The following is a 24,419-nucleotide window of genomic DNA, read 5'->3' on the forward strand; positions in this document are numbered from 1 at the left end:
GTGTTATCTTTACACAACCCTTCCTCAAAGGGCCAGCCACACTTACAGACTCTCCAGATGGACAGTTCCGGTCAGATTGGGGAACTGCTGCACCATGCTTGCACCTCGAATGACTCTTTAAGAAATTGGGAGAGAATAAGTCATTTAAAATAAAAGATTTTCGTAGATATTATAGGCATTTTATTTTTAAATAGCTTAAAATTACAATACTACTAGACCTGAAAATAAAATTGCTTTCATCTCGTGAATGTACCTGACAGTGTGATAATTTGGCCAAGTGTTCACCTAAGTAAAAGCTATCATAAATTTTCAGAACTGTCCTTTGGCTTCCACCCAAGGAAAAGAATACAAAAGATTTTGTTTTCTGGAGCTACGATAATAAATTCTAGTTTTCCACTAAAGTAATTATATAAACATAGAAGTTTGTTCTAAAATTTGTATAATACTTACAAGGAATGCAGATCAGATAAATTGTGAAATGCTGAGTTCCCCACAAAAGATAGAGGATTATCATACAAATGTCTGTAAAAATATCCAAAAAAAAAATAAATAAATCAGTTTTCATAGTTCAAGGACTCTAAAACTAAATCTACATTCAAAAAGTCCTATTTCTAAAAGCCTGAATTTTTTTTCTTCATTCAGATGCTTGGTTGGCATCACACTGACATAGCTGTACATAATTATATATTACAAGAAAATTTCAAAACTACTTACATAGTTCTTAAGAGTGGATTACCATCAAATGCTCCATCAGGAATAACAGAAATAGAATTACTATGAAATAACCTAAAACGATGAGAGAAAATTATTCTGAAATGCATATCCCCTTGTGAAACAAGCTAAAACCCAACTACCTACTATTGTTCAGTATTATATAACACACAACTGATAACAACTATATGAAAACTTCAAAAATGTGGGGAAACTGAATTTTTAATTCTATCTTATCTTTTTCAGGACATAGATCATTCTTTTTAAACCCACTGCTTAGCCTACTATCAGTTGCTTCATATTTACTTAACTGTACCTTCATCATCAAAGAACTTTAGACCATAAGAATCAGGTGTTCTAACCCCAAAATCTCTCTCACTATCTTCTGCATTTAGTCTTTAAGCAATACGTCTTAGAGTTTTAGCTTTCAACTCATGATACATAATCTCTGTTATGCCATATACATTCCTATCTCTGCCCTTGACAAACCCAACTTCTAAAATGCTCCACCGTCCTTTTTATTTATTTAAATATGTCCATGCTTTCAAATCGAGTCAAATTCCTTCTCTTTAGTGATGCCTTTTCTAATGACACCAAGCCTCAATGAAGACTTTTTTCTGTAATGTTCAGCACTTACTTCTACCTAGAAACTCTCTGTCTGTCTTACATGGTCAGCCTCCCCAATGAGACTAGTTCCTACACAGCAGAGACCGTACAACACGTCATAGCTTTTGTTTCACCAGAATCTAGCCCTATACAGTAATCCATGCTCAGAGCTGCCCATGCTAGCTAACATATTCCAGTCTGCATGATCATGTATGTCTGTGTATATGTGTTTTATGGTGTGTATAATGGAACAAAGATGTTCTAAAAACCTTATGGTTGGAACATTAAATGGTAAGTTCAAGGGATATTAAGGCATAAAGAGAAAAGCAATACTCACAGCTCTTTCAGGCTTGGAAGGGCTTTAATTGCCTGAGGAAATTCTCCTAAGTTATTATAATTCAAGTCCCTAAAGAAAAAAAAAATGAGAAAAGTCTGTAAGAATACTAAAGAGTGGTCCCAATTTATGATACGGTTTGGTACAAATGTATTTTTTTTAAATCCCATCCTCTAAATGGTAATCTTTCTTTACCAACCATATCACCATGCAAAACCCTGTACGAGTTTAATTGAATTTACAGCTTTTCTTAGAATATTGAACAGAAAAAAATCGTAATTCTTCTATGATGTTTTTAAGTTAATTTTAAAAGTTCAAAGGTTCGCAGAAACATATTGCATTAAATAAACAAATCATCTGAATGGCATTTCTCAGGAAATTTACCGTAAAACAGAACTTATTGAATATCCATTTATAAGTGATAGCTTGCAATAGATGTTTCCATTTGGGGTTTAGAGTGGCTTCCTGACATTCTGGCATCAGGGCAGCTGGCTCGGCCCTACCATCAGCAGGATGACCCGAGATAAGTATGAATAAGGACAAGGATCAGGATGGGTTCAAACAACTATTGTCCTCTAGTATGTTATGAATTGTTGAAACCGTTAGATTTCTTAGGAAAGAGAAAAGCCATAGTGATCTGTACTAACAAGTCTTAATTCTGAGTATGTTTAAATGTTAATCCTGAGTATGTTTAAATGTTGATCCTTTTAACCAAAACAGCATGTTTGCATATGATTAGCATGGTTGCTTTCAGAATGAGAGTAAAACAAAATCAAATGTTCGGCTCCTTGGAGATCTATTTTGTTTTCCTTTACTACACAGAAAGAAAAATGGCAAGTAAAAAGTTAACCAAGAAAAAGAGGTTTAATTTTAACAAAATTGGAATAGTATACATGGTCAAGGATCAGAGACCCGTGTAGTCTCCTGTAACACTGGTATTGACATAATTAGAAAAGGAGAATTGAGTTTGGAACCATCTTCTTCAAGAGCTTCAACTTTCAAATACCCATTGATGTTAACCGTCCTTTAGTTGTTTAGACAGGAAAGTGGATTAATAAAGTACTAGAAGATTTTCAGTCTTCTCAGTAACCAATAGTTAATCGGAAAATTTAGTTAAACAAAATATTACAAACCCTAAGCATTCCAATCAATTGTTACTTACCCATCCAATTGGGACATTCTCTGAATCATTTACTACATAATGGCAAATACTATAAATCTTGGAATAAAGGCAACTAATATAAACTAAAACAACAAAACTAAGGGTCCCATTCTCCATTACATACAGCTGAACAAAGTCTTTTGTTTACAGAGTGGTACAAAGTACAATTGAAACAGACAGAATCCCCAAATACTTTAACTAGTAGATAACAACAAAGCTATCCTAAACAAAAAAAAGAAAGAAAGAAACATTGCATTTAGCATATGAAAGCTGAGAGAGTATTCAAACCCAGTGTCAACAATTAGCAAGGCAACTGAGAAGATGGGGAAAAACAACAACAACAAAAACTTTCTCCAGAATTAATTTTATAAGGTTCAAAGTTCCAAAACTGTCTATCATACATTTTAACAAAACAAAGTTTTGAAAACATATACAGCTTGGCCGATTGAGCTACTTTTTATGTGTATTTTTGAAATTAATCTCAAGTTCAAACTTGTGCGTACCATTTTTAACCATAAACTTAGGTTAGTATTCATAACTGTGTTATGTGATGGTAAAATTTAGTCAGGTATTAAAGCAAATTATAATGAAATGAACCCAAGACCATTCTTTTTTCTTTTATTCTGCAATGAAATACAAAACTGCACCATCAACATCATAACATGATCGTCCAAAATATGGAAAAACTTACAAGGTCTCCAGGTTATCTAGTCCATCAAAACAGTGTCGCCCCAGGCTTTTAATTTTATTGTTATGAAGATGCCTAGAGAAAAAAAAAGCATCGAAATGACTTTTACATCACCCAACAGCAACTATTATGTTTTTACGCATCTAAATTGGTATGTATGGCTTAAAGCAATGGTTTAGCTAAACATTTCAACACTTGACTGATAGAAAACAAAGAGCAATGGATAGTTATCTCTTCATATTCACTTTATGGACTCAGATTCCCTGGACAGAACACCAATGACAAAGGAAAATATCTCTAGTAGAAAAAGGGAATGCACATTAAAGATTCCTTGGTCACTCTTATTAAAAGTTTTGATGAGCTCTTAATCATATAAAGTGAAACTGTGGTGAGTTCTCCTATGGGCAGGTGAGGAATGGCGTGGAGGGGGGCAAGTGAGCTTCTATCGAGAATTTGGTAACAGATTTTAAAAGAAATGCCATTTTATTATGTCCAAGTTCTCAAAACGATTCTGCTTCTTTTAACATTGAATACATTGCTGATACACAAGTAAAAGCTGTACAAGTATTTGCTGAATGACCTAGTTTCTTCTCATGATTATAAATGGCCATATATTTTAGAGAGATTCAAAAGTTATCATCAGATGCTAATTTTTTAAATTATTCTATTTTGTATTTTTAAAAGTCTTCACATTTAATTTTGTAAAAAAGCCAGATCCCCCAAACCCTAGTCATCGGGAGCATAATCAGTGAGGTACTTTCATAATAATTTGTCACAAGAAACCTGTTTTTGCCCCCAAATTAACACAAACATATGGTATTAAAAGGGGTGGATGCTTACAGAACCACCAGGCTTGACAGGTTGGTAAATGCAAAGTCGGGGATGCTGGAGATTTTGTTGAGAGCCAAGGTCAGTGCCTGCAGAGTCGGCAGATTGCTGAGGGGATGCACAGGCACCTCCGTCAGGCTGTTGTCATCCAGCCACAGATGCCGTAACTGAGCAAGCCCCTCGAAACTGTCCTCGGGGACTGAGGTAATATGGTTGGCATCTAAACGCCTGACAGAAACACAAATGACCACATTCAATAACAAGTTCTAGCAGAATGAATCAATCCAACTCACACAACTCTGAGTTTTTAAAACAAAAAGGAGTTATAAAAACAATCAGGGATGAGGCATCCTAATGTCTTTAATTTTACTAGAAGTTCTCATAAAATCTAACAACTTTTCTAAGACTAGTGTATGAAAGTCAGTTCATTCCTTTCCTTTAGAAAAAAAGGAATAAATCTAAATCTGGATTCTTTAAGAATCTTTGGCTTGAAGCAATTTTAGAGCAGAAAGATGTTTAAAAGAAAGAAAATCCTCACAAAGTTCAAGCTGGAATTTTACGTTTCAGAATATATTTATCAAAAACATAAAAAAAGACACTAAGTTAAGCAATTTTACATCATAACTAATATTTGATATTAATTTTCATTGCTGTTCTGACTTGGTACCAAAAGGGAAAAATAAGAAAATATTTTTAAAATCTTTTTTTATTGAAACAAACCATTTCAATACATTCTTAACAATCACGATTACCACCAGCCGAGTTAAAAATATAGGTATCATGTACTGGCAAAGCAACCTTCTCCACTTCTTTTAGCACTAAGTACTTTTTTAATAAAATTACTTTGTCAAAATTCAGTTATTAAAAATAGAACCAACTGTCCACAGAAAAAGTTGAACAGCTACTCTGATCAGTGTTATTGTGGCTTTCAAGTTTCTTCAGTTTTTACACAACTTTTGAATTAAGCACACATCACCAATAGGATTACTCATACTTAAAACTAAGTCTCCATCTGAAAATCAAAAAAACTAAGTCCTAAGTGCTACTGCTGGTCCAGCCAGGCCTAATTGTTGGAATAATCGCTTTTCAACACAAAGACAACCTGGTATTAATATGATAAGGGACAGTGTGCATCAGGCAAATCACAACTTCCTTCATAAACCCCTTGTTGATATATCTTCACTATTTAGATTCATACCTGACAGGCTTGGACCTCTTGGTAAAAATTAGAGGGGCGGGATGGGGGCGGGGCGGGGAGGGGAACTAGTGAAAAGTCAAAATGACAGCATATTTTTAAAGAAATCGAGTTTGACAGCTTTCAAATTCAGGAAATTCTTTTTGTGCCTCCTGTTTCTTTACACTGCTCCAATTTCAGATTCTGCCATAATTGTCCCTTTCCCCTCCAGGCAAGTAAGGAGCTCTTGCTCCAGCTAACCACCCTAGCCCCAGATGCAGTCTCCTTCCAACAGGCAGATTAGCCGGGGTTAAAGGCCCTTGGTCCTGGTGAGGATCTGATGGAAGCATTCTTTTTGATAAAATCAAGATAACTGATAGGGCACTGAAAATGGGAGAGCTCAGGAAACTGAGCGGCTGTCTTAAGAATCAAACATTTTTAGAAACAAACATTTTCAGTCTTGTTTATTCCTTGGGCTTCCTAGAACCTACACCTGAGAAGAGACAGGCATCCTTTATAAAACAGACTGGTAAAGTCCTGGCTACAAAGCTACTTAGATTCGCTTTAGTGAGGAGATAGGAGTGTACTCAGGCACACGCACGTGCACACACACACACACTTCACAACCTTAAGAAACTTCCACTTAGAGACACTGAACATATAATCATACAATTAACCATATAATGTAATAGTTAATGCAATTAAATTCTCCTTGTAGCTAATTTAATTATCTACAATTCATTTGACACATTTAAGTGGATCATCTCCTCAGGCACAAAAGATAAAATGTTGAGGCCTGTCCTCAGGAGACTGACATTCTAGTGGGGGTGATATACAATACAATAAACAAATTGAGTGGTTAAAAGTGCTACGCAGTAATTAAACATGGTACTGAGATGGAGATGAATAGGGGCGGAAAGGGAGGGTAGCTATTAAAATGAATTGGTCAGGAAAAACATCTCTAAGAAGGTGCTGTAAGGAGCAAGAGCGAGTGAGCGAATGGCAGAGGGAGCTGGGCCAGGAGTGTGAAAGGCAAAGGAAATACTAAGGCCAGATTCAGTAGCAGATACCAGCTGGGTGTGGTCCCAGCATCTCCGAGAAGGTCAGAGTGGTTAGTATACAGGAGGAGGGAGTGGAGGGTCCACAGAAACACAGATGGGGATGCCAACAGGGACCAGATTATTCGGTCCCTGTTGGCATCCCCGTCTGTGATTATTTGTGGGCCAGGTAACAGATTTGGATGTTAAGTACAAATTGGAGTCCCTCCTTAGTTTCTCAGTGCTGTAGCAGTTTAAAAGTTGAAACTGCTTATGTTATCATACTGATGATAATCTGCATTCATATTCAACAAAATAATGAGCAATGTTCTCCCCACATGCACACAGATATCTCCACTGAAATGTTTCATTGTGATGTGGTAAAATATCATAATAAGTTGTCAGTACCTTTTTAACCTAAGTCCAGTATTACATGCATCATTTACGCTCCTGCAGAATTCTGTGCCATATAACAAACATCAAAGGGATAGCCTGAACTTATAGCAAGGTGAGTTTTGGGCTAAGATAGTAATGAAACGATCTTCTAGGCAAAATAACAAAGAATGCCGAGACACAATTTCTGCTGTGTTAAAACTTTCCCCAAATTGCAAAGTCACACACATAAGTTGAGATCAAAAGGAAGAACTCTGGAAAAATGAAACCCTTAAATAGGAAGTAAAATGAGAAGAAGGGTTTGTGGTGACTCAAATGATTAATCCTTATACCTCAATTCACATGTGGGTGTTGGTGGCAAGCCCACAAAGAATTGCACTTACACTGAGATTAATGTTTCACAGAGACTTTGTTTTAGAGCCATGGCTTTGTACATTATTAATATTAATCCTAACAAAGAAAACACTGTAATTGATTCATTCAGTAGATGCAGTGAATGGCATCAGATAGCTCACAAAGTTGGAGATGATGTGGGCTTGGTTAATGTATTCTATCATTTAAACTCCATATAGCTATTATTTTATTTAAGTGCATTTTAGTTGTTAAAAGGTTAACAATGTATTAACTGGATTCTATTAATATCTGTCTTTAAAACATGCATCTATTCCCTATTCTCAAAATCCTTCTTACCTCTTAATGAGACTTGCATACTTTTTTTTTTGCTTTAAATGCAATTACAATACTAAATAATTCTATAAGCAGATATTTACTGATGAATGTCTACACTATCAATAAACATCCGTGCAATCGACGGCTCTCCCTTTTTCTACTTTTAACTTAACGATAATGTAAATATATTTTGTTCCCAGTTTCTAGTTTAAAATAGTTAAGAAATTCTGCTATTGTGGAAAACCTACAAAACTTAGTCTTTGGAATCTTTTAATATTCAATATAAGTATGATATAATGCAAAGAAAAAAAAATCTAGTGGAGCAAATTCTGACATGTCATTTTAATATCCTCCTCAGGCAATGCTTTAGCCATTTTCATGGCTTTGTGGAAGAATGTTACACACTGTCTTTATGAATATGAACAATTCACTTTCAAATTTTATAGTCATCATCACTCACTTGCATCAAACCACTTCTGGTCAATTTCAAACCCTAATGAACTTTGCACCTTTTAAGCACTACTTCAAAACCACAAGGAAATCTCTCATGTAATTCAGGTCTGAAGATCAGATTTGCAAACTGACTCAAGTGCTGATAAGACTGTTTTACACAGTGACAGAATTTCAATTCTATCTAACTTGACCACTACACCCACTAAGCTAACAAACCCATGAACATTTCCTTCTCAAATAAAACAGGCCTGACACATAGCTCCTTGTGTTTCTGATATACATAAAAAACATCTCAATGCCTTTTTTTATAAAAAAATATTGTTTTGATTCCTCTCCTCACCCCAACCCTCCATCCTAATTTTGGACATAATTTAAACAATGCAACTCGCCCAATGAGTAATGAGCACAGTACGCTGGTTTAAAACCATATTTCAGAGGAAGAAATCAACGATTCCTGTGAAAAACACATTAAATCATTTAAGTTGACAATAAATGCCTTTAATGTACTTATTGACCACAAATTACAAAGAATCTATTTGTATGTTTTCTTGGTAATTTTTCTCTTCTAAAGTTCAAAGATTATTATTAGTCTTCTCATTTTTAGCCTTTAAACTACACAAAATGATTGAGTCTTGGGAACTAAAAATAATTCTGTATGAAGGTCTTGAAGTAAAACGAACTCTGAAGAAGCACAAGAAAATGGGGAACTATTTAAAATGTCTAATGAATTCAGATCTGAGTGAGGAAAGATGGCTTCCTCTGTGTACAACTGTCTGAAGGTGGAAAGGGTGTAGAGGCAGCAAAGCTACATTTCTGTAAAGGAGCTCGTTCCAATCAACTCATTGAAAGTCTACTCAGAATCTGCTCAATTCGTTATGGTGAATAACAAATTCTTATATTCCATAACTTGTCATTTTGGTGAAATGAGCTACTTAATATACATATTTTTACTTTAAACTTTTATTTCAACTAGACATTAAATGACCAACCCTGGATACTCCTTCTTTATGACATTAGATACACCGTAAAGTTTAATCTTTACAGTAGAAAATATGCTTTATTAATACATATTTTTATTAAACAGTCACTTCCCATTAACTACTAGAATATCTAGTCTAAAATCAAAAGGTAATCTGTAATTTATAACTTCCAGTGATATGTTTTGAGTGCAGTTAAAATGGTTTTGTATTCTCAAGTTGATGGGACAAGCGGCTCAGTTGTTTTCACTTGAGTCTTCTGTAACACATGCATCTCCTACAAAGCTTACATTTACAGTCATTTCAAAGGGCAATAAATTAAAAAAAAAAAACCTATGGAACAAATTAGTATTCAAATATGTGATGTGGTTAAAATCTAATTTTATAACTCAAAACACATAAATGTGATTCAGAGTGATTCTCAAAACTTCCATGTAGATGAGAATTATCTGGGCAAATTTTTTTAAATAAAGCTTTCTGAATCTTACCTTTAAAGAGAAAATATCACCGCTTCTAAGATATGGACAAGGGATGTGCATTTTAGCAATTTCCCCCTAGTGATTCTATTGCAGAGTCAAAGAGCTATACTTTGAGAAACTGCCCTAGTCCCATTGTATTTAGTATTAGAACATGAACAAAAGCAACGGTATTTGTATTCATTGTTCTAATAGAATAAATAACAAAGTTCCTTGTTTTGAAGAATGCTTTTTCATTACTTTCAAAGACATTCCCTTCAGCTAGTTATGCAAATTGAATAAACTAGTTATGAAAGAGCTGATAAAATATATCATCATTATTAATATTAATAGATTCTGCAAATGTTTATTGAGCTCTTACTACGTCAGATATTGTCGTAAGTCTTTTCATGCATTAAAGTGAGTAATGAGCAAACTACTGTATAATTTTAAATAACTTGCCCAGCATCACACAGACAGTAAGTAGCAAAGTGGAAATTCAAAACCAAATAGGCCTGTTTCAGAATTCTAATAAATGTGAACTTATCTGAATTTCTTTTTGAGAGTGATGCAAACATTCTGACAGACAAATATGCACAGGTCTTTTCTTAATATTGGAAAAAGTTGAATCGCAGTAACCATATGTTTCAGTTCAGTGCTTCTCACCCTTTTCCTTCAAATTCCCCCCGACCCCATCCCACAACGTAGGAAGCTGATCTTCTACCCCAGGGACGGAGAAACCTAAAGTTGCAGCCTCGACACTAGTCCATAACATGTATTCTAGTCATTAACAAATATCTGTGTGTGTAATAGAAAAACAGTGGTATCTTCAAAATCTTCTGTGGATTTGCATGGTCCCTGTGATACCACTGTTGCTTACCTGATCCATCCAATAAAAAGGGAAGAAGGGTGTACATACCCAACCCTGCAGTAACAATAACCATTCTCCAGGGTTTACACACACACACACAATACACACCACACACACACACACACACACACACACACACACGGGAAAGAATGCAAAAAAGAACAAAGTGAAGTGCTATATGAAAAAGCTTCTGAAACTAGTAGCTGAACATGGTAAAAACCAAATGTTGAAATCTTGAACACGCCACATAAAACCAAACTTCCCTCAAAAAGAAAAACCTGGGAAGAAAGAGATTAAATTACCACCCTCAATGTGTGTTCCATGTCCACAGATAAGGAACTATAATCAATTTGTTCTGATTATCATTACCACCTGAAACAGAAACCTCTTTCTGGCTGTTTCTTGACTGTCATGGTTCAAGACACTGGGCCTTCTGTACACACATAACTCTAATTCCAAAGAGGTGATGATCACCTGCCACATACAAGATCACGAAATTATACCCAGCCGTGTACACTTGTAGCTTTCTCTCACCCTTGAGACAAGAGAGGAGGTAAACTGAACCACTCCCTTCTTTCTCACCAAAGGAAATTTCGATAGAAGCAACTGGCCAACCCCATTTTCATCCCAGATGAGAGGATAAATCCCTCCTTTCCTTGAAATTCCAGTTCTTTACACGTTTAGCAGCCAGATGGTCTCCTAATGATTCAAGAATGCAGAAAACCGAAAAGTTACTTACAAAGACTGCAAAGCACTCAGTCCACGAATGGCTTCGCTGGGTACTGTTTTCAACTGATTGTTTTGGAGGGTTCTGCAAGGAAATTTTTGGTTAGTAAATAACAAGCAATTGCTACCATTTTTTCTTAGAAGAATTCAGAGTCATTTCTTTCCAAAAAAATATTTCCAACGGCAGGGATGGGGCGGGGGGAGGGTCAAGGTGGAAAGCACCCAAGACAAGAGAATTGCAAAAAAACAAGAAGCATTTGTTGTAAAGCCAGAAATGAAACCCAAGCCATCTCCTAACAGACCTGCTGGGAGAGCTACATCTCCAGGGGCTGTGTCACGCTCAGGAATTAATTAATATGCATCACCCTAGGTCGACTGTTCATGGTAACTGGGAGGTGTAACAAGTTAACTGGGAGGAGTAACAGCAAATCTACTGGAATCACTAAGGCCTTTTCAAAACAATAAAACAGCCCAGAAACATAGACATTAGGTAGAGCTGATTTTGCCAAGAGGATAAAAAACCCTGAGCATTTAGCGGGCAGTAGCCATATCCTCAGTGAATGCAGGGTCATGGCAAAAACAGAGCTTTAATCATCTAATAGTTAAGGACTGGATCAGTACGAAAAATGAAGACCTTATAGTTTTTGCCTAAAGCTATTCCTTGTCACATTAATAAAATAACGGCCTGTCATAAATCATAATCACAGAATGGAATGGTAAAGGGCCCACCTAGCTCACTGAACCAGAGAGGCCTAGTGACTTGCAGGCAGTCACCCAGCAAAGCAGTGGCAGCGGTAGAAGTGGGGCTGGCAGTCAGTGGTCTGGTTCCCAATCCTCCACCTTCCAAACTCCTGACCACTGCCAGGAATTTATGTCCTGGTCACTCCACAGGCTATATAAATCACAGGCATCTCAATGTTCTCTAGCTCTAAAATTATTTTAACATTTGGAGCTCTTGTAAGCCTTCTTCCCTTTAGGTCAGCTAATTCGAAGTTCTTATAGCTATAAAACAAGTATCAACAAAACCCTACCAGTAGAGCTTTTTATTTAATGCCTTATCCACACAAAAAGCCTAACCATAATGCACTATAGGTCAGAATACCTATTATTTAGATTTTAACTTTTGTTATCTAGACCGAAGGTTGCCTAACTCAACCTCTAGCCTCCCACACTACCATTGGCCACTCCTTAAATCTTTTAATCCTGAACTAAAAGAAACTCTGCTTAACCTAGCTCCAAGCATGTTGACTATGCAGAAAGAAAACACACAGCCAGCTGTGAAACTCTAAAATTGCATTACTTACAGAACTTTGAGTTCTTTCAACCCAGACAAGGCCTTTGGGTGGATAAAAGAAAGGTCGTTGCCAGCCAATCGTCTAGGGAGAAAAAAAAAGTAGCAAGCAAGAGGAAAAAAAACTGTAATTCAGACTCTTAAAATTCAGAACTCACAATTACCTAATCTGTGATTAAAGCTCTATGTTAAACATTTCTCAAGTCTATGTGACATTAAACATAGACTTAAACCTCTGCAAAAGCAATCCTAAGAGTCTTCCAATGAGATGAATGTCTCTAGAATTTTTTTTAAACTCCCAATACAATAATTTAAACAGGCACATTTTTATTCTGGTGAGGTCAAGCAAGCCAAAACACATTAAACCAAATTAAGTTTGCTATTCATGGTCACTCTCTGCAGCTTGCAGTGTTTTCCAAGTGCCTCATAAATACAGACTACTGGTCGGTAGACAGTCCTGTTTATTCAGATCAGAGCAAACCAGTCTGTCAAGGAGGAATGCCTTCAAGAGGCAAGTCAGCCTGTTATCTCTCCATAACCTAGGGCAGCATATTCCATGCAAAAGACAGGCAAAAAGTAAAAGTCATTGTAAGCACAGCTTCCCAAACAGAAGGCCTATAGGTTTTTTTTCTTAAACATTGCCATAAAGAAATTTTGAAATGACAAATTTAAGTGGGAGTAAGAATAAGGACAAGAATACTTTGGGTCCTTTCGAAGAGATCTGAGCACACCATTCATACTGAGGCCTACGTTTCCTCCCATTTCCCAGACATATAAATGGGAGGAAAAGTTGAACAGAGGACTTGAAGGAGAAGAAGCAGGAAGTAGGAAAGCAACTCACATAAGTAACTTATAAATAGGTGAACAGAAGGAATTTTTTCAAGTATTGACTTAAAATGATAGTTGTGTGCCCAAATGATTAAAGACAGCACTGTTCTGGTTTCCTGGTTCCCTCAGGAGTATTCTCACAAGTGAGGAGCTTTATCATATATAATTTTTTTTTTAAAAAATGCTCTCTCCCTCTCATGTCTTGGGATCACATAGTCACCAGGTCATATTAATTCCTCATTTAAAGCTTCTATTTCCATCATCCTTTCTCTTCTCTCTGTAAGCACCCTGTACCCCTGAGCCTTATCCATCAATTCATTCATTCACTAAAAAGTTTAACTCATTAACAAATATGAGTGCCTACTAAGTGTCAGGCACCCAACAGTGTCTTCTTAGACTTGCGGTGTTCCCCTCCTTCCAATCTGTTCCTCTTATACACCTTAATTTTAGGAACACAGGAAGGCTCCTTTACTCTTCCTAAAATCTGAAGTCACTGAGATCTGAAACTCTACTTTTTAGATGCATTGTTATTTTCTTGTAGTTTTTCTCTCAGTTAAAATGCAAACAGCCTTGGAAAGGATAATACTTGATCTTCACCTAGTATTAACATATCAAGATGTGTGTGTGTGTGTGTTGGGTGAGGGTGTGGGTAGAGGAGTGAAAAAGAAAAATAAGCAGAAGACTCAGAAACCAAAAGTGAGTATGTCACTTCTTCAACAGCAAAGATAACAATGCTGGATTTTTAGACACCAGAGTTTTAACAGAGGATTCATGCCGCTAAACTAAATTCTTCCTAAAAAAACCTGTCGCCATACACTTTGCTTCTCACGAGACACCCTAGCACCTGAGCTCTATACTGCCTGCCTTTTGAGGCTTCCCACACTCCAGGCTCATAGCATTTTACCTCTGAGAAGTCACCATACGTACAATGAGGGATTAAAAATGGTTTTAAGACCTCTTCAGGACTTCCTTCCGTTTAAAAATGTTTCTCCTCAACAAATCCTCTTGGTTCTGGACTAGCCAGCTTCATTCATTACTATGTCCTTAAATGCTTCACACCTCACTATCTCATCTTCACCCCTTAAATACTGAATTCCAGTGTTACTTCCCATGAACATTTCCATTCTTATGTGCAAATTCTTAGAACTCGAACTTGGTCACAAATTACCTTCTACTGGCTGTTTCTTGCACAATAGTCTCGGAGGCCAAGTACGAACACTTCCAAGAACAGGGCATGCATCTTACACCGCTGTTATCATTCATCACTAGGTGAACTCATTACTCAGAAACCGCTTTCTCAGAATTTCTTGTGCTTAGCACCCCACAGTCTACCTTGGTGCAGGCTTAGTGCACACTCTCTCAGGGGGCTTTCAATTGATAATGCTCACAGCTGTAATGCAGTGTTCAGAAGATCACACCCTTAAAAGATCAAATTGTACCATAAGGACTACAAGAGGCAATAGCTTTCTTCCCCCCACAGGTCTGCAAGAAGCCACGTAACTATGACGGCTCCTCCACTTATCTGCAAGACCAGCCTTAAACTGTCGAGTCTGCCAAACAAATAAACACTATAAACAGACTAAGGTTGTTACAGGATTCTTATTATTTTGTCTCTAATATTAGCTTTTACTGTCCCCATATCTATGAGCTTTCCTTGAAGAGTTCAGTCTATTGTACTGGAGCTCACGAAAAAGAATATTTTATAATTTCACAAAGGAAGTGGCAAAATGCAGAGAACCTGATTACCTTTACTTGTCAACAAAAAAGAGTGTTTAACCACATGAGCCAAAACATTTGCTTCCTTTTCCTAAATCTCTGCCCCTTTATAAGTCGTGGGAAAACTAAAGTAACCAACTTCAAAAAGCATCCTCTCTTTCTCCACTATTTATCATTACTGGAAACTACCGGTCTCTGCATGTGGCTTACCCTGAGATGCGAGCCCATCACCTGGAGAAATCAACGTTACTAGGATGCGGTGGGCGGTGATGATGCTGAGAAGGGGGTCCACTACCTCACGCTACTTTGATTACTTCGTTGCTTACTGGAGTACACATACCACGTAGAGCCTTCAGGAATGCATCTACGCACATTTACCAAGCTGCTGTGCTAATTAATAATCAATGCAGCAGCCAGGTAAAGGCTCTGCGGCTTTAGCAACTGCACCCTCCGAAGCCTCTTTTGTTTATTTTATGAGGCAGTGTTTCTTAGAGCAGACCCTAGGGACGCTTCACATTCAAAATCGCAGATCCAGAGAGGGAAAGGGAGTAAATAACAGGGTTAGGGACAAAGTCAGTATTTCTGGAAGGAAAAACCTACTCTGCAATGAGCCTACAGTAGATACAGGCACCATGATAGGGGTTTACAGACATTATTTTTTTTCATGTTAATCATCTCATAACAATAGCCCCACTTCTCTGAGTCCCTAAGAGGTTAGGTGACTTGGCATAAGTCACACAGCTGGTAAGCAGAGGAGCCAGCATTCCAACGCTTATCCCCTTTCTCCTGCACCGTGCGTGATGCCTCTGATGTGTCACCAAGAGGTTGGGAAATAATTCCCAGAGAAGTGGAAAAGAGTTGGACTTGGGCAAGTTAATAGCCTTGTTTGAGTTGCAACAGCTCTCACAGCAGACAAGCGCTCACAAGCAAGGATCACGGCACCAGGAGCTCAGAACTGCAAGTTTATACAGGAGTTTCCGGTGCCATCTCTCCCACAGCCAAAGATGACCAGTGGGAAGGGGAGAGGATGGGACCTCTGGGTGCCAAAGGTGGGGGATAGAGCATTCTCTTGTGCTTTTTTAGCAACTCCCAAGGAAAAAGAGGTGGCTGATCTCAAGAAAGAGTGTCACCAATGGTCCTCTCCTACCAAAAGCCCACTACTTCCATTCTATGCCTGAGGTTGTCTGTGCTAGACTTAGTTTTTTAAGCTTCTCACGTCATGAGAACCTACTGGCTGGCTCCAGAAAAACTTTTCAACTTGGTAAATGATGATATTTATAAATTTTTACTATTCTTCCAATTTCTGTGAAGCCCTGAAGGAAAAAAAAAAATCAGTAAGGTGGGAACACAGAAATGAAAGTGGTATACTTTCATGCTTGCTGAGGGTATTCAGTCCCAGGAATCACTTACTTCTCCCCTCTCTACCCTCAACCTTCTCAGTCTCCAAAGACCATAAAAAGCCTGGCTGTAAGGTGTCAATCCACCTACGCTTTTACTCTTCCTGCTGTCACCTAACTCTAGGCCCTCATTTATTTTTCCACCTGGGTTATTGCCATGAATTTCCACAAGACTCCTGCCTCCAACCACTTAATTATAATACCGTTGAGATCTAAATCTTAAAAAGCACAACTCTGAGCATTTTCCCAAAGGCTTTTTTCCCTGCTGAATAACCCATTCAGTATGATCCTCTTCTTCCTTTCCCATCTAGTTCTCCAGTGTTCCTTGTATCTGCAATTTAGTACACTATGCTTTTCCACCTCTGACTCTGCTCATGACACTTCCTTCACCTGAAATACCCACACTCCAGCCTCTGCCAATTGAAACCTTATTCATCATCTCTGTCTAAGTAGGATACTATCGTCATATGAAACCATTATATCACCTTCCTCTGATTCCACAAAGCTCCCTCATTATACACATCTGATATTGTCTCTAGTTACTATGACTTTGTTGCAAATCCTTCGATTGAGTTATATGTCCCTTAAAGTCAAGGACTAGGTTATATTAATTTTGTAACCTCTTGCATGGGGCCTGACAAGTAGAATACCCTTGGTATTTGCTGTAATGCCTTAACTAATCTCCGAGAAATGTCTCTGGATTCAAAAAGGTAATACTGCTACTTAAAGAGTACGAAAAACTTACTGATTCTGATTCTCTTCACTTTCCGACAGGTTTTCTTCTCTTGTTTCATTTCTACTCCATTCTCCTAACAAGAAAGAACTACTTGGCTAGATTTTAAAATGCTACGGCAACAATTCTCTTTCTTAACATATAATGGTAGTATATTTTCTTAAGGAGAGGGAGGCAGGGTGGACTTTAAACACGGGCACATCAGTCCAGTGGTCAACAGTATTATCTCAACACAATCTGGGTCACACGCATGATCACACAGAATTAAGAGAAGTCTAGGAGGACTTCATATAGGGCCTCAGGCTACCTCAAAGCAACTCTCATTCATTCTGCTTGTTAGAACAATCCCAGAAGCACAGAGAGCCAAGGCAGAGAGGAGAGAGACTGAGAAAGGGTCGAGGAGAGGAAAACAGTAATCCACTAGACTTCCGCTCCCCCTGTGGATTTGGAACCTTTCCAGGAAACAGGATACAAGTGGCTTAGTGTATAATGTCTTTGTGAATCAGTTTTGTGTGCATTTATTATTCATAAGGTCCACAAATTCATATTAGGGGCTCCTTCCAGAGGAAGCCAGAGTTCAATTATATCCTGTATTCTGAATGCATATGCTACATGATATTTTCTATCTGCCATCCCTCCAGAGGGGGAAGCAGTAACAGCGCTGGCTAAATGGACACCGGTTGATGGTGTGTGTGAATGAGCAGGCCACATTTCAGAAGGTAATCTATGTGCTGAATTAGACTGGGATTTCTTCACTTGGAAAGCCATTTAAACAAACGAGACAGGCAAGTATGAAATAGAGAATAAACCATTGGTGTTTATTTCTCTGAGAAATGCCTGGATTTAGATTTCTTCTAGTCTGTTACAGGAATTTCATTGTAGCCATGTGGCTGGAATTCTAGCCAAGAATCAGAAGAGTACAGACTACAATCTACACTGACTAGACATATGGACCGAGATGCGGGGAGGGCAGAGGAGGGTTTGGTAGCTTCCAGCAGCTGCTGTGAAGAGCCTGGGGTGGAGCAAGCAGACAGAGGCAAAGTAACTGCGGCAGTAAGGTCAAAGCACACTTCCCATACAAACAAGAGGGAGCTTTACTCCTGGCAATTTCTCTAACACGTTATGGAGAGTTTGGAGGAGTAGGTGAAAACCCAGAAGAGAGAGCAGCCACAGCCTCCCGTGCATTCATATGACTACCTTCATTTTGCAGAAGTGCTTACTTACCAGGTGGCCTGGAATTGTGCTATTCTCGAGACCTGACAGAAAAGTACTTTGAGAACCACCCTTCCCTACCAAGCTACCTTTATCTACCCCTCAGCAATACTTTCTCTCTTCCTTCACCATTTCTTTCTACACCTATGTTTCCCCACCCAGCAGATCTTCATTTGAAGCCACACATACAAAATACACAGATTGTACCCAACCATGTCTGGGCTGCCTCTCTTGCAATGCCATTCAATTTTCTCAAGTAGGTGGATCAGCGCAGCATAATGCTACGTGCAAATTACAACAGACACAACCACCAGCCCAGGACGCTGCCTTCAGAGAAAGCAGTTCCAGATCAAAACTGAATTGGGCAAGTATGGCCACAGGAAAGCATCCAACAGGAGGTGAGTGACATTCTCTTATTAAATATAATTTGAAATCAGCAGGATCTAAAATTTGGACAAGCCTTATAAAGTAAAAGCAAAAAAACATAATATATACTTCTAATATAAGTCCTTAATCAGATATTTATTTACATGTTAAGGCCCTTCTACGTGCTCAGAATTCTGCTGCCGCCTGTGAAAAACAAAGACCTCAAGAGGTTTACTGGTTCCCATCTAGGGACATTTAGTGTCAATACATATCAATGAAAAACTGAAATCTGTGAAGCACTTTTTATTTTCATAATCCTACTCTACTGGCTTTTAAAACAACCCTGGATAGTGGGCCAGGAAGTCTTAGCACCACACCCTCTACCCTGTATTTTCTTTTTTAAACAAATGAGGAAAGTAAGCCCCTTTTTTCATGTCTTGTTCAAGGTCCTATAGCACCACTAAAAATGTGAATCCTAGAAATAACACAAGGTAAATAAAATAATGTAAATTCTAGAAATAGAACAATGTTGTCTTATGTTATTTTCTATAAATGACTTTAGGAGAACCAAAGGATGTAGTTATTTTCTTAGTGAATACAGAGGGCTAGCTAAATAGCTAAATAGCATCCTTTTCCATTAAATAAACCTCATCCGATACAATATAACAGATTCCTGAATTGACTAACGTTTTACTTATTTACCTTATTGCTTCACATACCAGGAAGAGATTTACATGTTCATGTAACTTTTGTGTAAGTATATGCAAAAAGTGAGTATGTTTTATGAACATGCAGGTATTAAGAACCCCTATCATGGAAATTCCTAAGTTTTTAAAAGTAGTCTTCCTTCATAAAGAGGATACATAGATAGATGGATGGATGGATGGATGGATGGATGAATGGATGGATGGACGGACGGACGGACGGACGGACGGACAGACAGACAGACAGACAGATAGATAGATAGATGATAGATAGATAGATAGATGATAGATAGGCAGACAGACAGACATCCTAGTAAGTATTTCTGTTTAAACGCATGAAAACTAAAGCAATACTGCTTAACAAAAAAAAAAATAAGCCTGTTCTTGCTGAAACTCAGTTTATAGGCCACCTACAACTCTTCTACATGCTAAAAGAGCCTTATTCAATTTAAAGACCCTTAAGTTCCACCTGCACCAATTGGCCTTTGTATCTTCCACTTCCTCTTGTAGCAACCCACAGAAGACTTATTTTATAGATAAATCAATAAAAACCTTGGCCGTGGTTATATTTCCTGAGCAAAGTTATCTTGACAACCTAGTCATTTATTCTCTTACAATAAACACATACAATATCCACCCATATGAGGAAATATGTTACAGCTTTAAAAAATTTTTACAGCAAATATCAACCAACAAATATTGACCTACTCTTAAAGGCCAAGCACCAAAGGTACGGCAAAATAAGAACTGAGTTTTCCAAGGACATTTCTCATTTCATTTCTTTTAAATAAGGCTAATTAATTAAACATAAAACTGCCATGGCATTTAGTTTTTATATAGTCTGATAAAGTCTCTGAAACCAGTAAATTAAAAATAAGAAAAAACACTGTATCTTAACATCTCCCTCAAGTTTAACTTCAAAAATGTGGTTCCTGTCACCAAAGATCATATACAGAGCATGTGACAACAGGCTTTGCCCTTAGAAAAAAAGTGAGTGGAGTTGAAAAGTACACACTGATACACCAAGAGCATAAAATAACAAGGCACTCAGTCCAGCAGTAAGAAGTGAGGAACAGAGAAAATGCAAAAGGAACTCAGAAAAGAAAAACCAGGGGAGGCTTCCTGTGGCAGAAAGGTCTCAAAATGAACTATATAAAATGGGTATGATAGGAATGGTACAGAGAGGAACTGTGGCAGACATTTTTGGTTGCCTACCAAATATCCTGGATTTGTTCAAATATTGCCTCCTTCACATGACTCAGTTCCATGAGTATATGACCGGTCTTAGCCAATCATGCTGATCCCATTCCAGTGAATGACTTAGAGTTGAACATGTTCTGGTCACAGGAAGTTTGCTGGGAGTTTCTGGGAAAGGTAGCATTCTTCTTCAATAGAGATGCACTGGAAGGAATGACCCTTTTCTCTTTCTGGATGACATCGTGTCTGAATATAGTATGTGGAGGGACTGCAGCCATGGTGCTGTCCATTCTGAGGACAGCAAACTAGGAAGATGGAGAGAACCTGGGTTCTTGAGGTGGCCTAACAATTCCATTAACCAATCCTATAGGATTGGTTATGGGTTGTTTTCCTGCTATTCAAGATAATAATTTGAGGTGTTTTATTTATAGCCAAAAATAGCTTAATTAATTGCCTAATCGATAACCATTCTTAGTATTAGAACTCGTATTTTAGTCCAGACAATATGCCCATCTCAAAGGTCCTATTTCCCAAGATTCCAATGTGAAGTGTGTCATGTGACTAAGGTCTAGACAATGACACGTAAGTAGAAATATCGCATAGTATATTCAAGATGGTTCTTGAAGCTGGCTACTGTAAAATATCTGGCTACTGTAAAATATTCCTTCCTTCTTTCCTCCCTCCCTTCCTTCCTTCCTCCCTCCCTCCCTCTTTTCCTTCCTTCCTTCCTTCCTTCATCCTTCCTTCCTCTGGGAACTGGGTCATGATGGCTGCAGCTCCAGCAGACAGTTACCTTTTTGACCTTGACATGGTAGCTAGCTATACCCTAAAACTGCAGAGCTGAGTATTAGGTCCTACTTCCTTGATGACTTTGTAACACAACAACAGTAGCGGTGGGCGTGTGTGTGAGTGCCGTACGTGTTTAAGCCACTGTTATTTTGAGTTTTTTATATATATATACACACACACATATATATGTATATATAATACACACAATCAAATATAATCCTGATACGAGGCTTTAGAAAAACTGCACAGCAGACTGTGGTAAAAGCAATGTAGAGATACTGCATTAAAAACACAAAAACAGGCAGAATAAGAATGTTTCTAAAATTGCTGTTTATGATACAGAGTAAAGAAACTCTTGATTAGTATGAGATGGTTACATAAAATGTGAAGCATCTAAATGATAAAACACTATATATTCATTCAATGAATGCAAAGACTAGATCTATTAATATGGAAATATAATGTGCTAAATGATAAGTATAGCATAAATGATCAATATAGTAAAATTCTATTTTAAAAAAGAAATTACATACATATACTCAGCAAAATCTGGAAGTATATGCAACAAAATATTAACCAGGGGACTCTCTCAGTGGTGAGATAATGGGTGATTATTTTTCCTCTCTTCTTTTTCTATGAGTCCAGATTTTTAAAATTGAGTATCCATTAATTTTATGGCCATTTTCTTAAAAAGCCAAATATATCTGTAATACAAATATTTCTAGCATCTCCGACATAATCTTCTTTGATGTATACATATAATACAAACTAATTGGTAGTGAGCAGGGGAATATAATAAATTCTGAGTTAAAGGTTCTACTAAAGCATATAACATTGTGTTAAACAAGCATGGCTTGACTTGGTGTGAACAAGACAAGAAAGAAATGACTTAAACTGTTTCTTTGCTGGAAAATTCAAACATGCTAGTAGAAAATCAAATATGTTTTCATTTACTTGTCATCCCTACTATTTTTAGTCAAAGAACAAATTGTTAGCTTTGATTAAAATAAATAAATGAGCCAACAAACCATGGTTTCATTTGCTTCTCTACACCTTCCGAATCCATGTCAAACACTTTAACAATGAATTGCTTGATTTCCCCTAGTCCCCTATGAAATCTTGACTTTTCTATCTCAAATTCTGAGTACATCACATCTTTCATCACCTCTACTTCTAGGCTACAAGCACTACAGGACAAAGTTACAGAGCTCTTTGGTTCTACTCTAAATTTAAATTACCTAGGCTTTAACCAGGACCTTTCTATTCTTCAGCAATCTTTGGTTCATTTCAGCTTGATCCAGTTAAACAAGTTATTTCCCAGTGTGCCTAATCACCAGATTCTAGTGGGCTATGACAACTCTTTCTTTCTCCCAAGCATGTCTTTCTTCTCCCTTCTGATTCATTTGGGGAAACTTCTCCACTCCAAGTAGTCCTAGTGGAGATGAGGCCATGACCCAAGCTGAGCTGGACCACTCTGAACAGAGTAGCATGGCTGGCTCAAGGACAGGCACATGAGGGAAGTCTGGCCAACCAGAGTCTTCATAGTTTTCAGCTGAATGCAGGGAGGATGACTTTAGGTATTCATTTTGGATCTCAAGATGCAAAGATGTGCTTGGGGCTACCAAAGATTACATTTCCCATTATACGGAGACAAGCTATTTGCAACACAAAAGAATGAAGCCAAAATACAAAAATAGAGCCAATTGAAGCTAAGAAATGATGAGCAAGAGAAAACTCTCATAACATTTAAACCCTGAGATCCAGTACCATCTGAAGCCAAACCCACCTCTGGACTTTCTAGTTCTACATGAAACAATAAATCCTCTATTATGCCTCAGCTGGGTTTCTGCCTCTTAAACCCTGTGGACTCCTGTCAAATAGAGTACATATTCCAAGCTTCATCGACTTCCCCAAACCAGAAACCACCTACTAGCAGTTCCCAAATGCCTGCTTCTTGATGAACTTCTTTACCCCGAAATCACTCAAACAACCTCACTGAAATGATTCTCAGGAAGCTTAATCCCAGGCCTTTTCTCAATATCTGGCCATGGGCTCCTTTCTCCAGCACGTCAGTGCTGATTTTTCATTTCTGGTGAAAAACCTCTCCTCCCACAGCTCCCGGGGCATAGTTCTGCCCTAGTTCTCCTGCTCCTCTGGCACTTGGTCTTCTTCCCACACCCTAATTCAAGTGTTTCCCAAGGAGTTGTCTTTGGCTCCCTTCCCTTTTCATCTACCCTCTCTCCCTTGGCAAGCTTTTTCAATCTAGTGTTTCCAGTAATCATCTCAAAATAAAAGGCTCCAAAATCTATACCCATAATACTCTATTCCATAATCTATAACCTATGAATCTCTGTTCTAGACTCTACACCTGCATGTCCCCACCCATATCTCACCTAAAGTCAATTATGTATATTCAAAACTGCATGTAATATCTTCTCTTCTGAAACAATTTATCTTTCTGTATTATCTTTAATTTTGCCAAAGCACCACCAGACTCACGGTAATCTTAAAATTATGTGTTATCAGTGACACCTTATGTCATCCCAGCTGAGACATCCTTGATTCTATTTCCACAGCATCTTTTGCATAGGCTCCCCCATCCCCCTCAGTCTCTCATCTGCCCTAGTTCAGATTCTCATTATTCCCACTTACACCATTGCCATTAGCATCTTCATTTGTCGCCCTACATTCTCTCGATTTCAAACACCCTACTCTCTGCTATGAGATTACATTAATTGAAGGTCGTATCTGATCAAGTCATTTCCTAGCTTAAAAACCTTTAATAACCACTCGAAAGTTGAAATTCCTTGTTAGTCAGCTAAGAAAGACCCTCAGACTGGCCCCAAACTCCTTTCTGGTTTCCCATAACTTCCTTTCGAGAGTTCAGCACTACAACCAAACCAACCACCACATCATTCTGCCTACCTAGCCCAGTCTGTCTCCATGTCTTTGCTCCTTTTTCTTTATCTCTTCGTAACTCCTACCATCTCTCAAGGCTCTCCAGAAATGCAAACTCTTTGATGAGATCTTCCTTAATCCTTCTTACTAAAAGTTATTTCCCTTCTCCTTTGAACTCCCATAACTCCAGGACACTGTTCATCT

At 37.8% G+C, this 24,419-nt stretch overlaps 1 protein-coding gene across 3 annotated transcripts in view; it reads right to left on the reverse strand.

Annotated features, from left to right (window-relative positions):
* LGR4 (leucine rich repeat containing G protein-coupled receptor 4) overlaps window positions 1–24,419 on the reverse strand; it is a 90,660-nt gene that overhangs the window by 12,522 nt on the left and 53,719 nt on the right. For 2 of the 3 annotated variants that reach the window (XM_039866035.1, XM_039866037.1), the window contains exons 3-10: window positions 12,389–12,460; window positions 11,098–11,169; window positions 4,342–4,557; window positions 3,505–3,576; window positions 1,655–1,723; window positions 715–786; window positions 451–522; window positions 47–115 (exon numbers count right to left, since the gene is read on the reverse strand). In XM_039866035.1, coding sequence (XP_039721969.1) covers window positions 47–115; window positions 451–522; window positions 715–786; window positions 1,655–1,723; window positions 3,505–3,576; window positions 4,342–4,557; window positions 11,098–11,169; window positions 12,389–12,460 — 714 coding nt within the window. The remainder of the gene's footprint in view (window positions 1–46; window positions 116–450; window positions 523–714; window positions 787–1,654; window positions 1,724–3,504; window positions 3,577–4,341; window positions 4,558–11,097; window positions 11,170–12,388; window positions 12,461–24,419) is intronic. The other variant, XM_039866036.1, reaches the window with a different exon arrangement.

The sequence above is a fragment of the Pteropus medius genome, unplaced genomic scaffold, assembly GCF_902729225.1.
Source record: "Pteropus medius unplaced genomic scaffold, Ma_sr-lr_union100, whole genome shotgun sequence".
NCBI lineage: Eukaryota > Metazoa > Chordata > Mammalia > Chiroptera > Pteropodidae > Pteropus > Pteropus medius.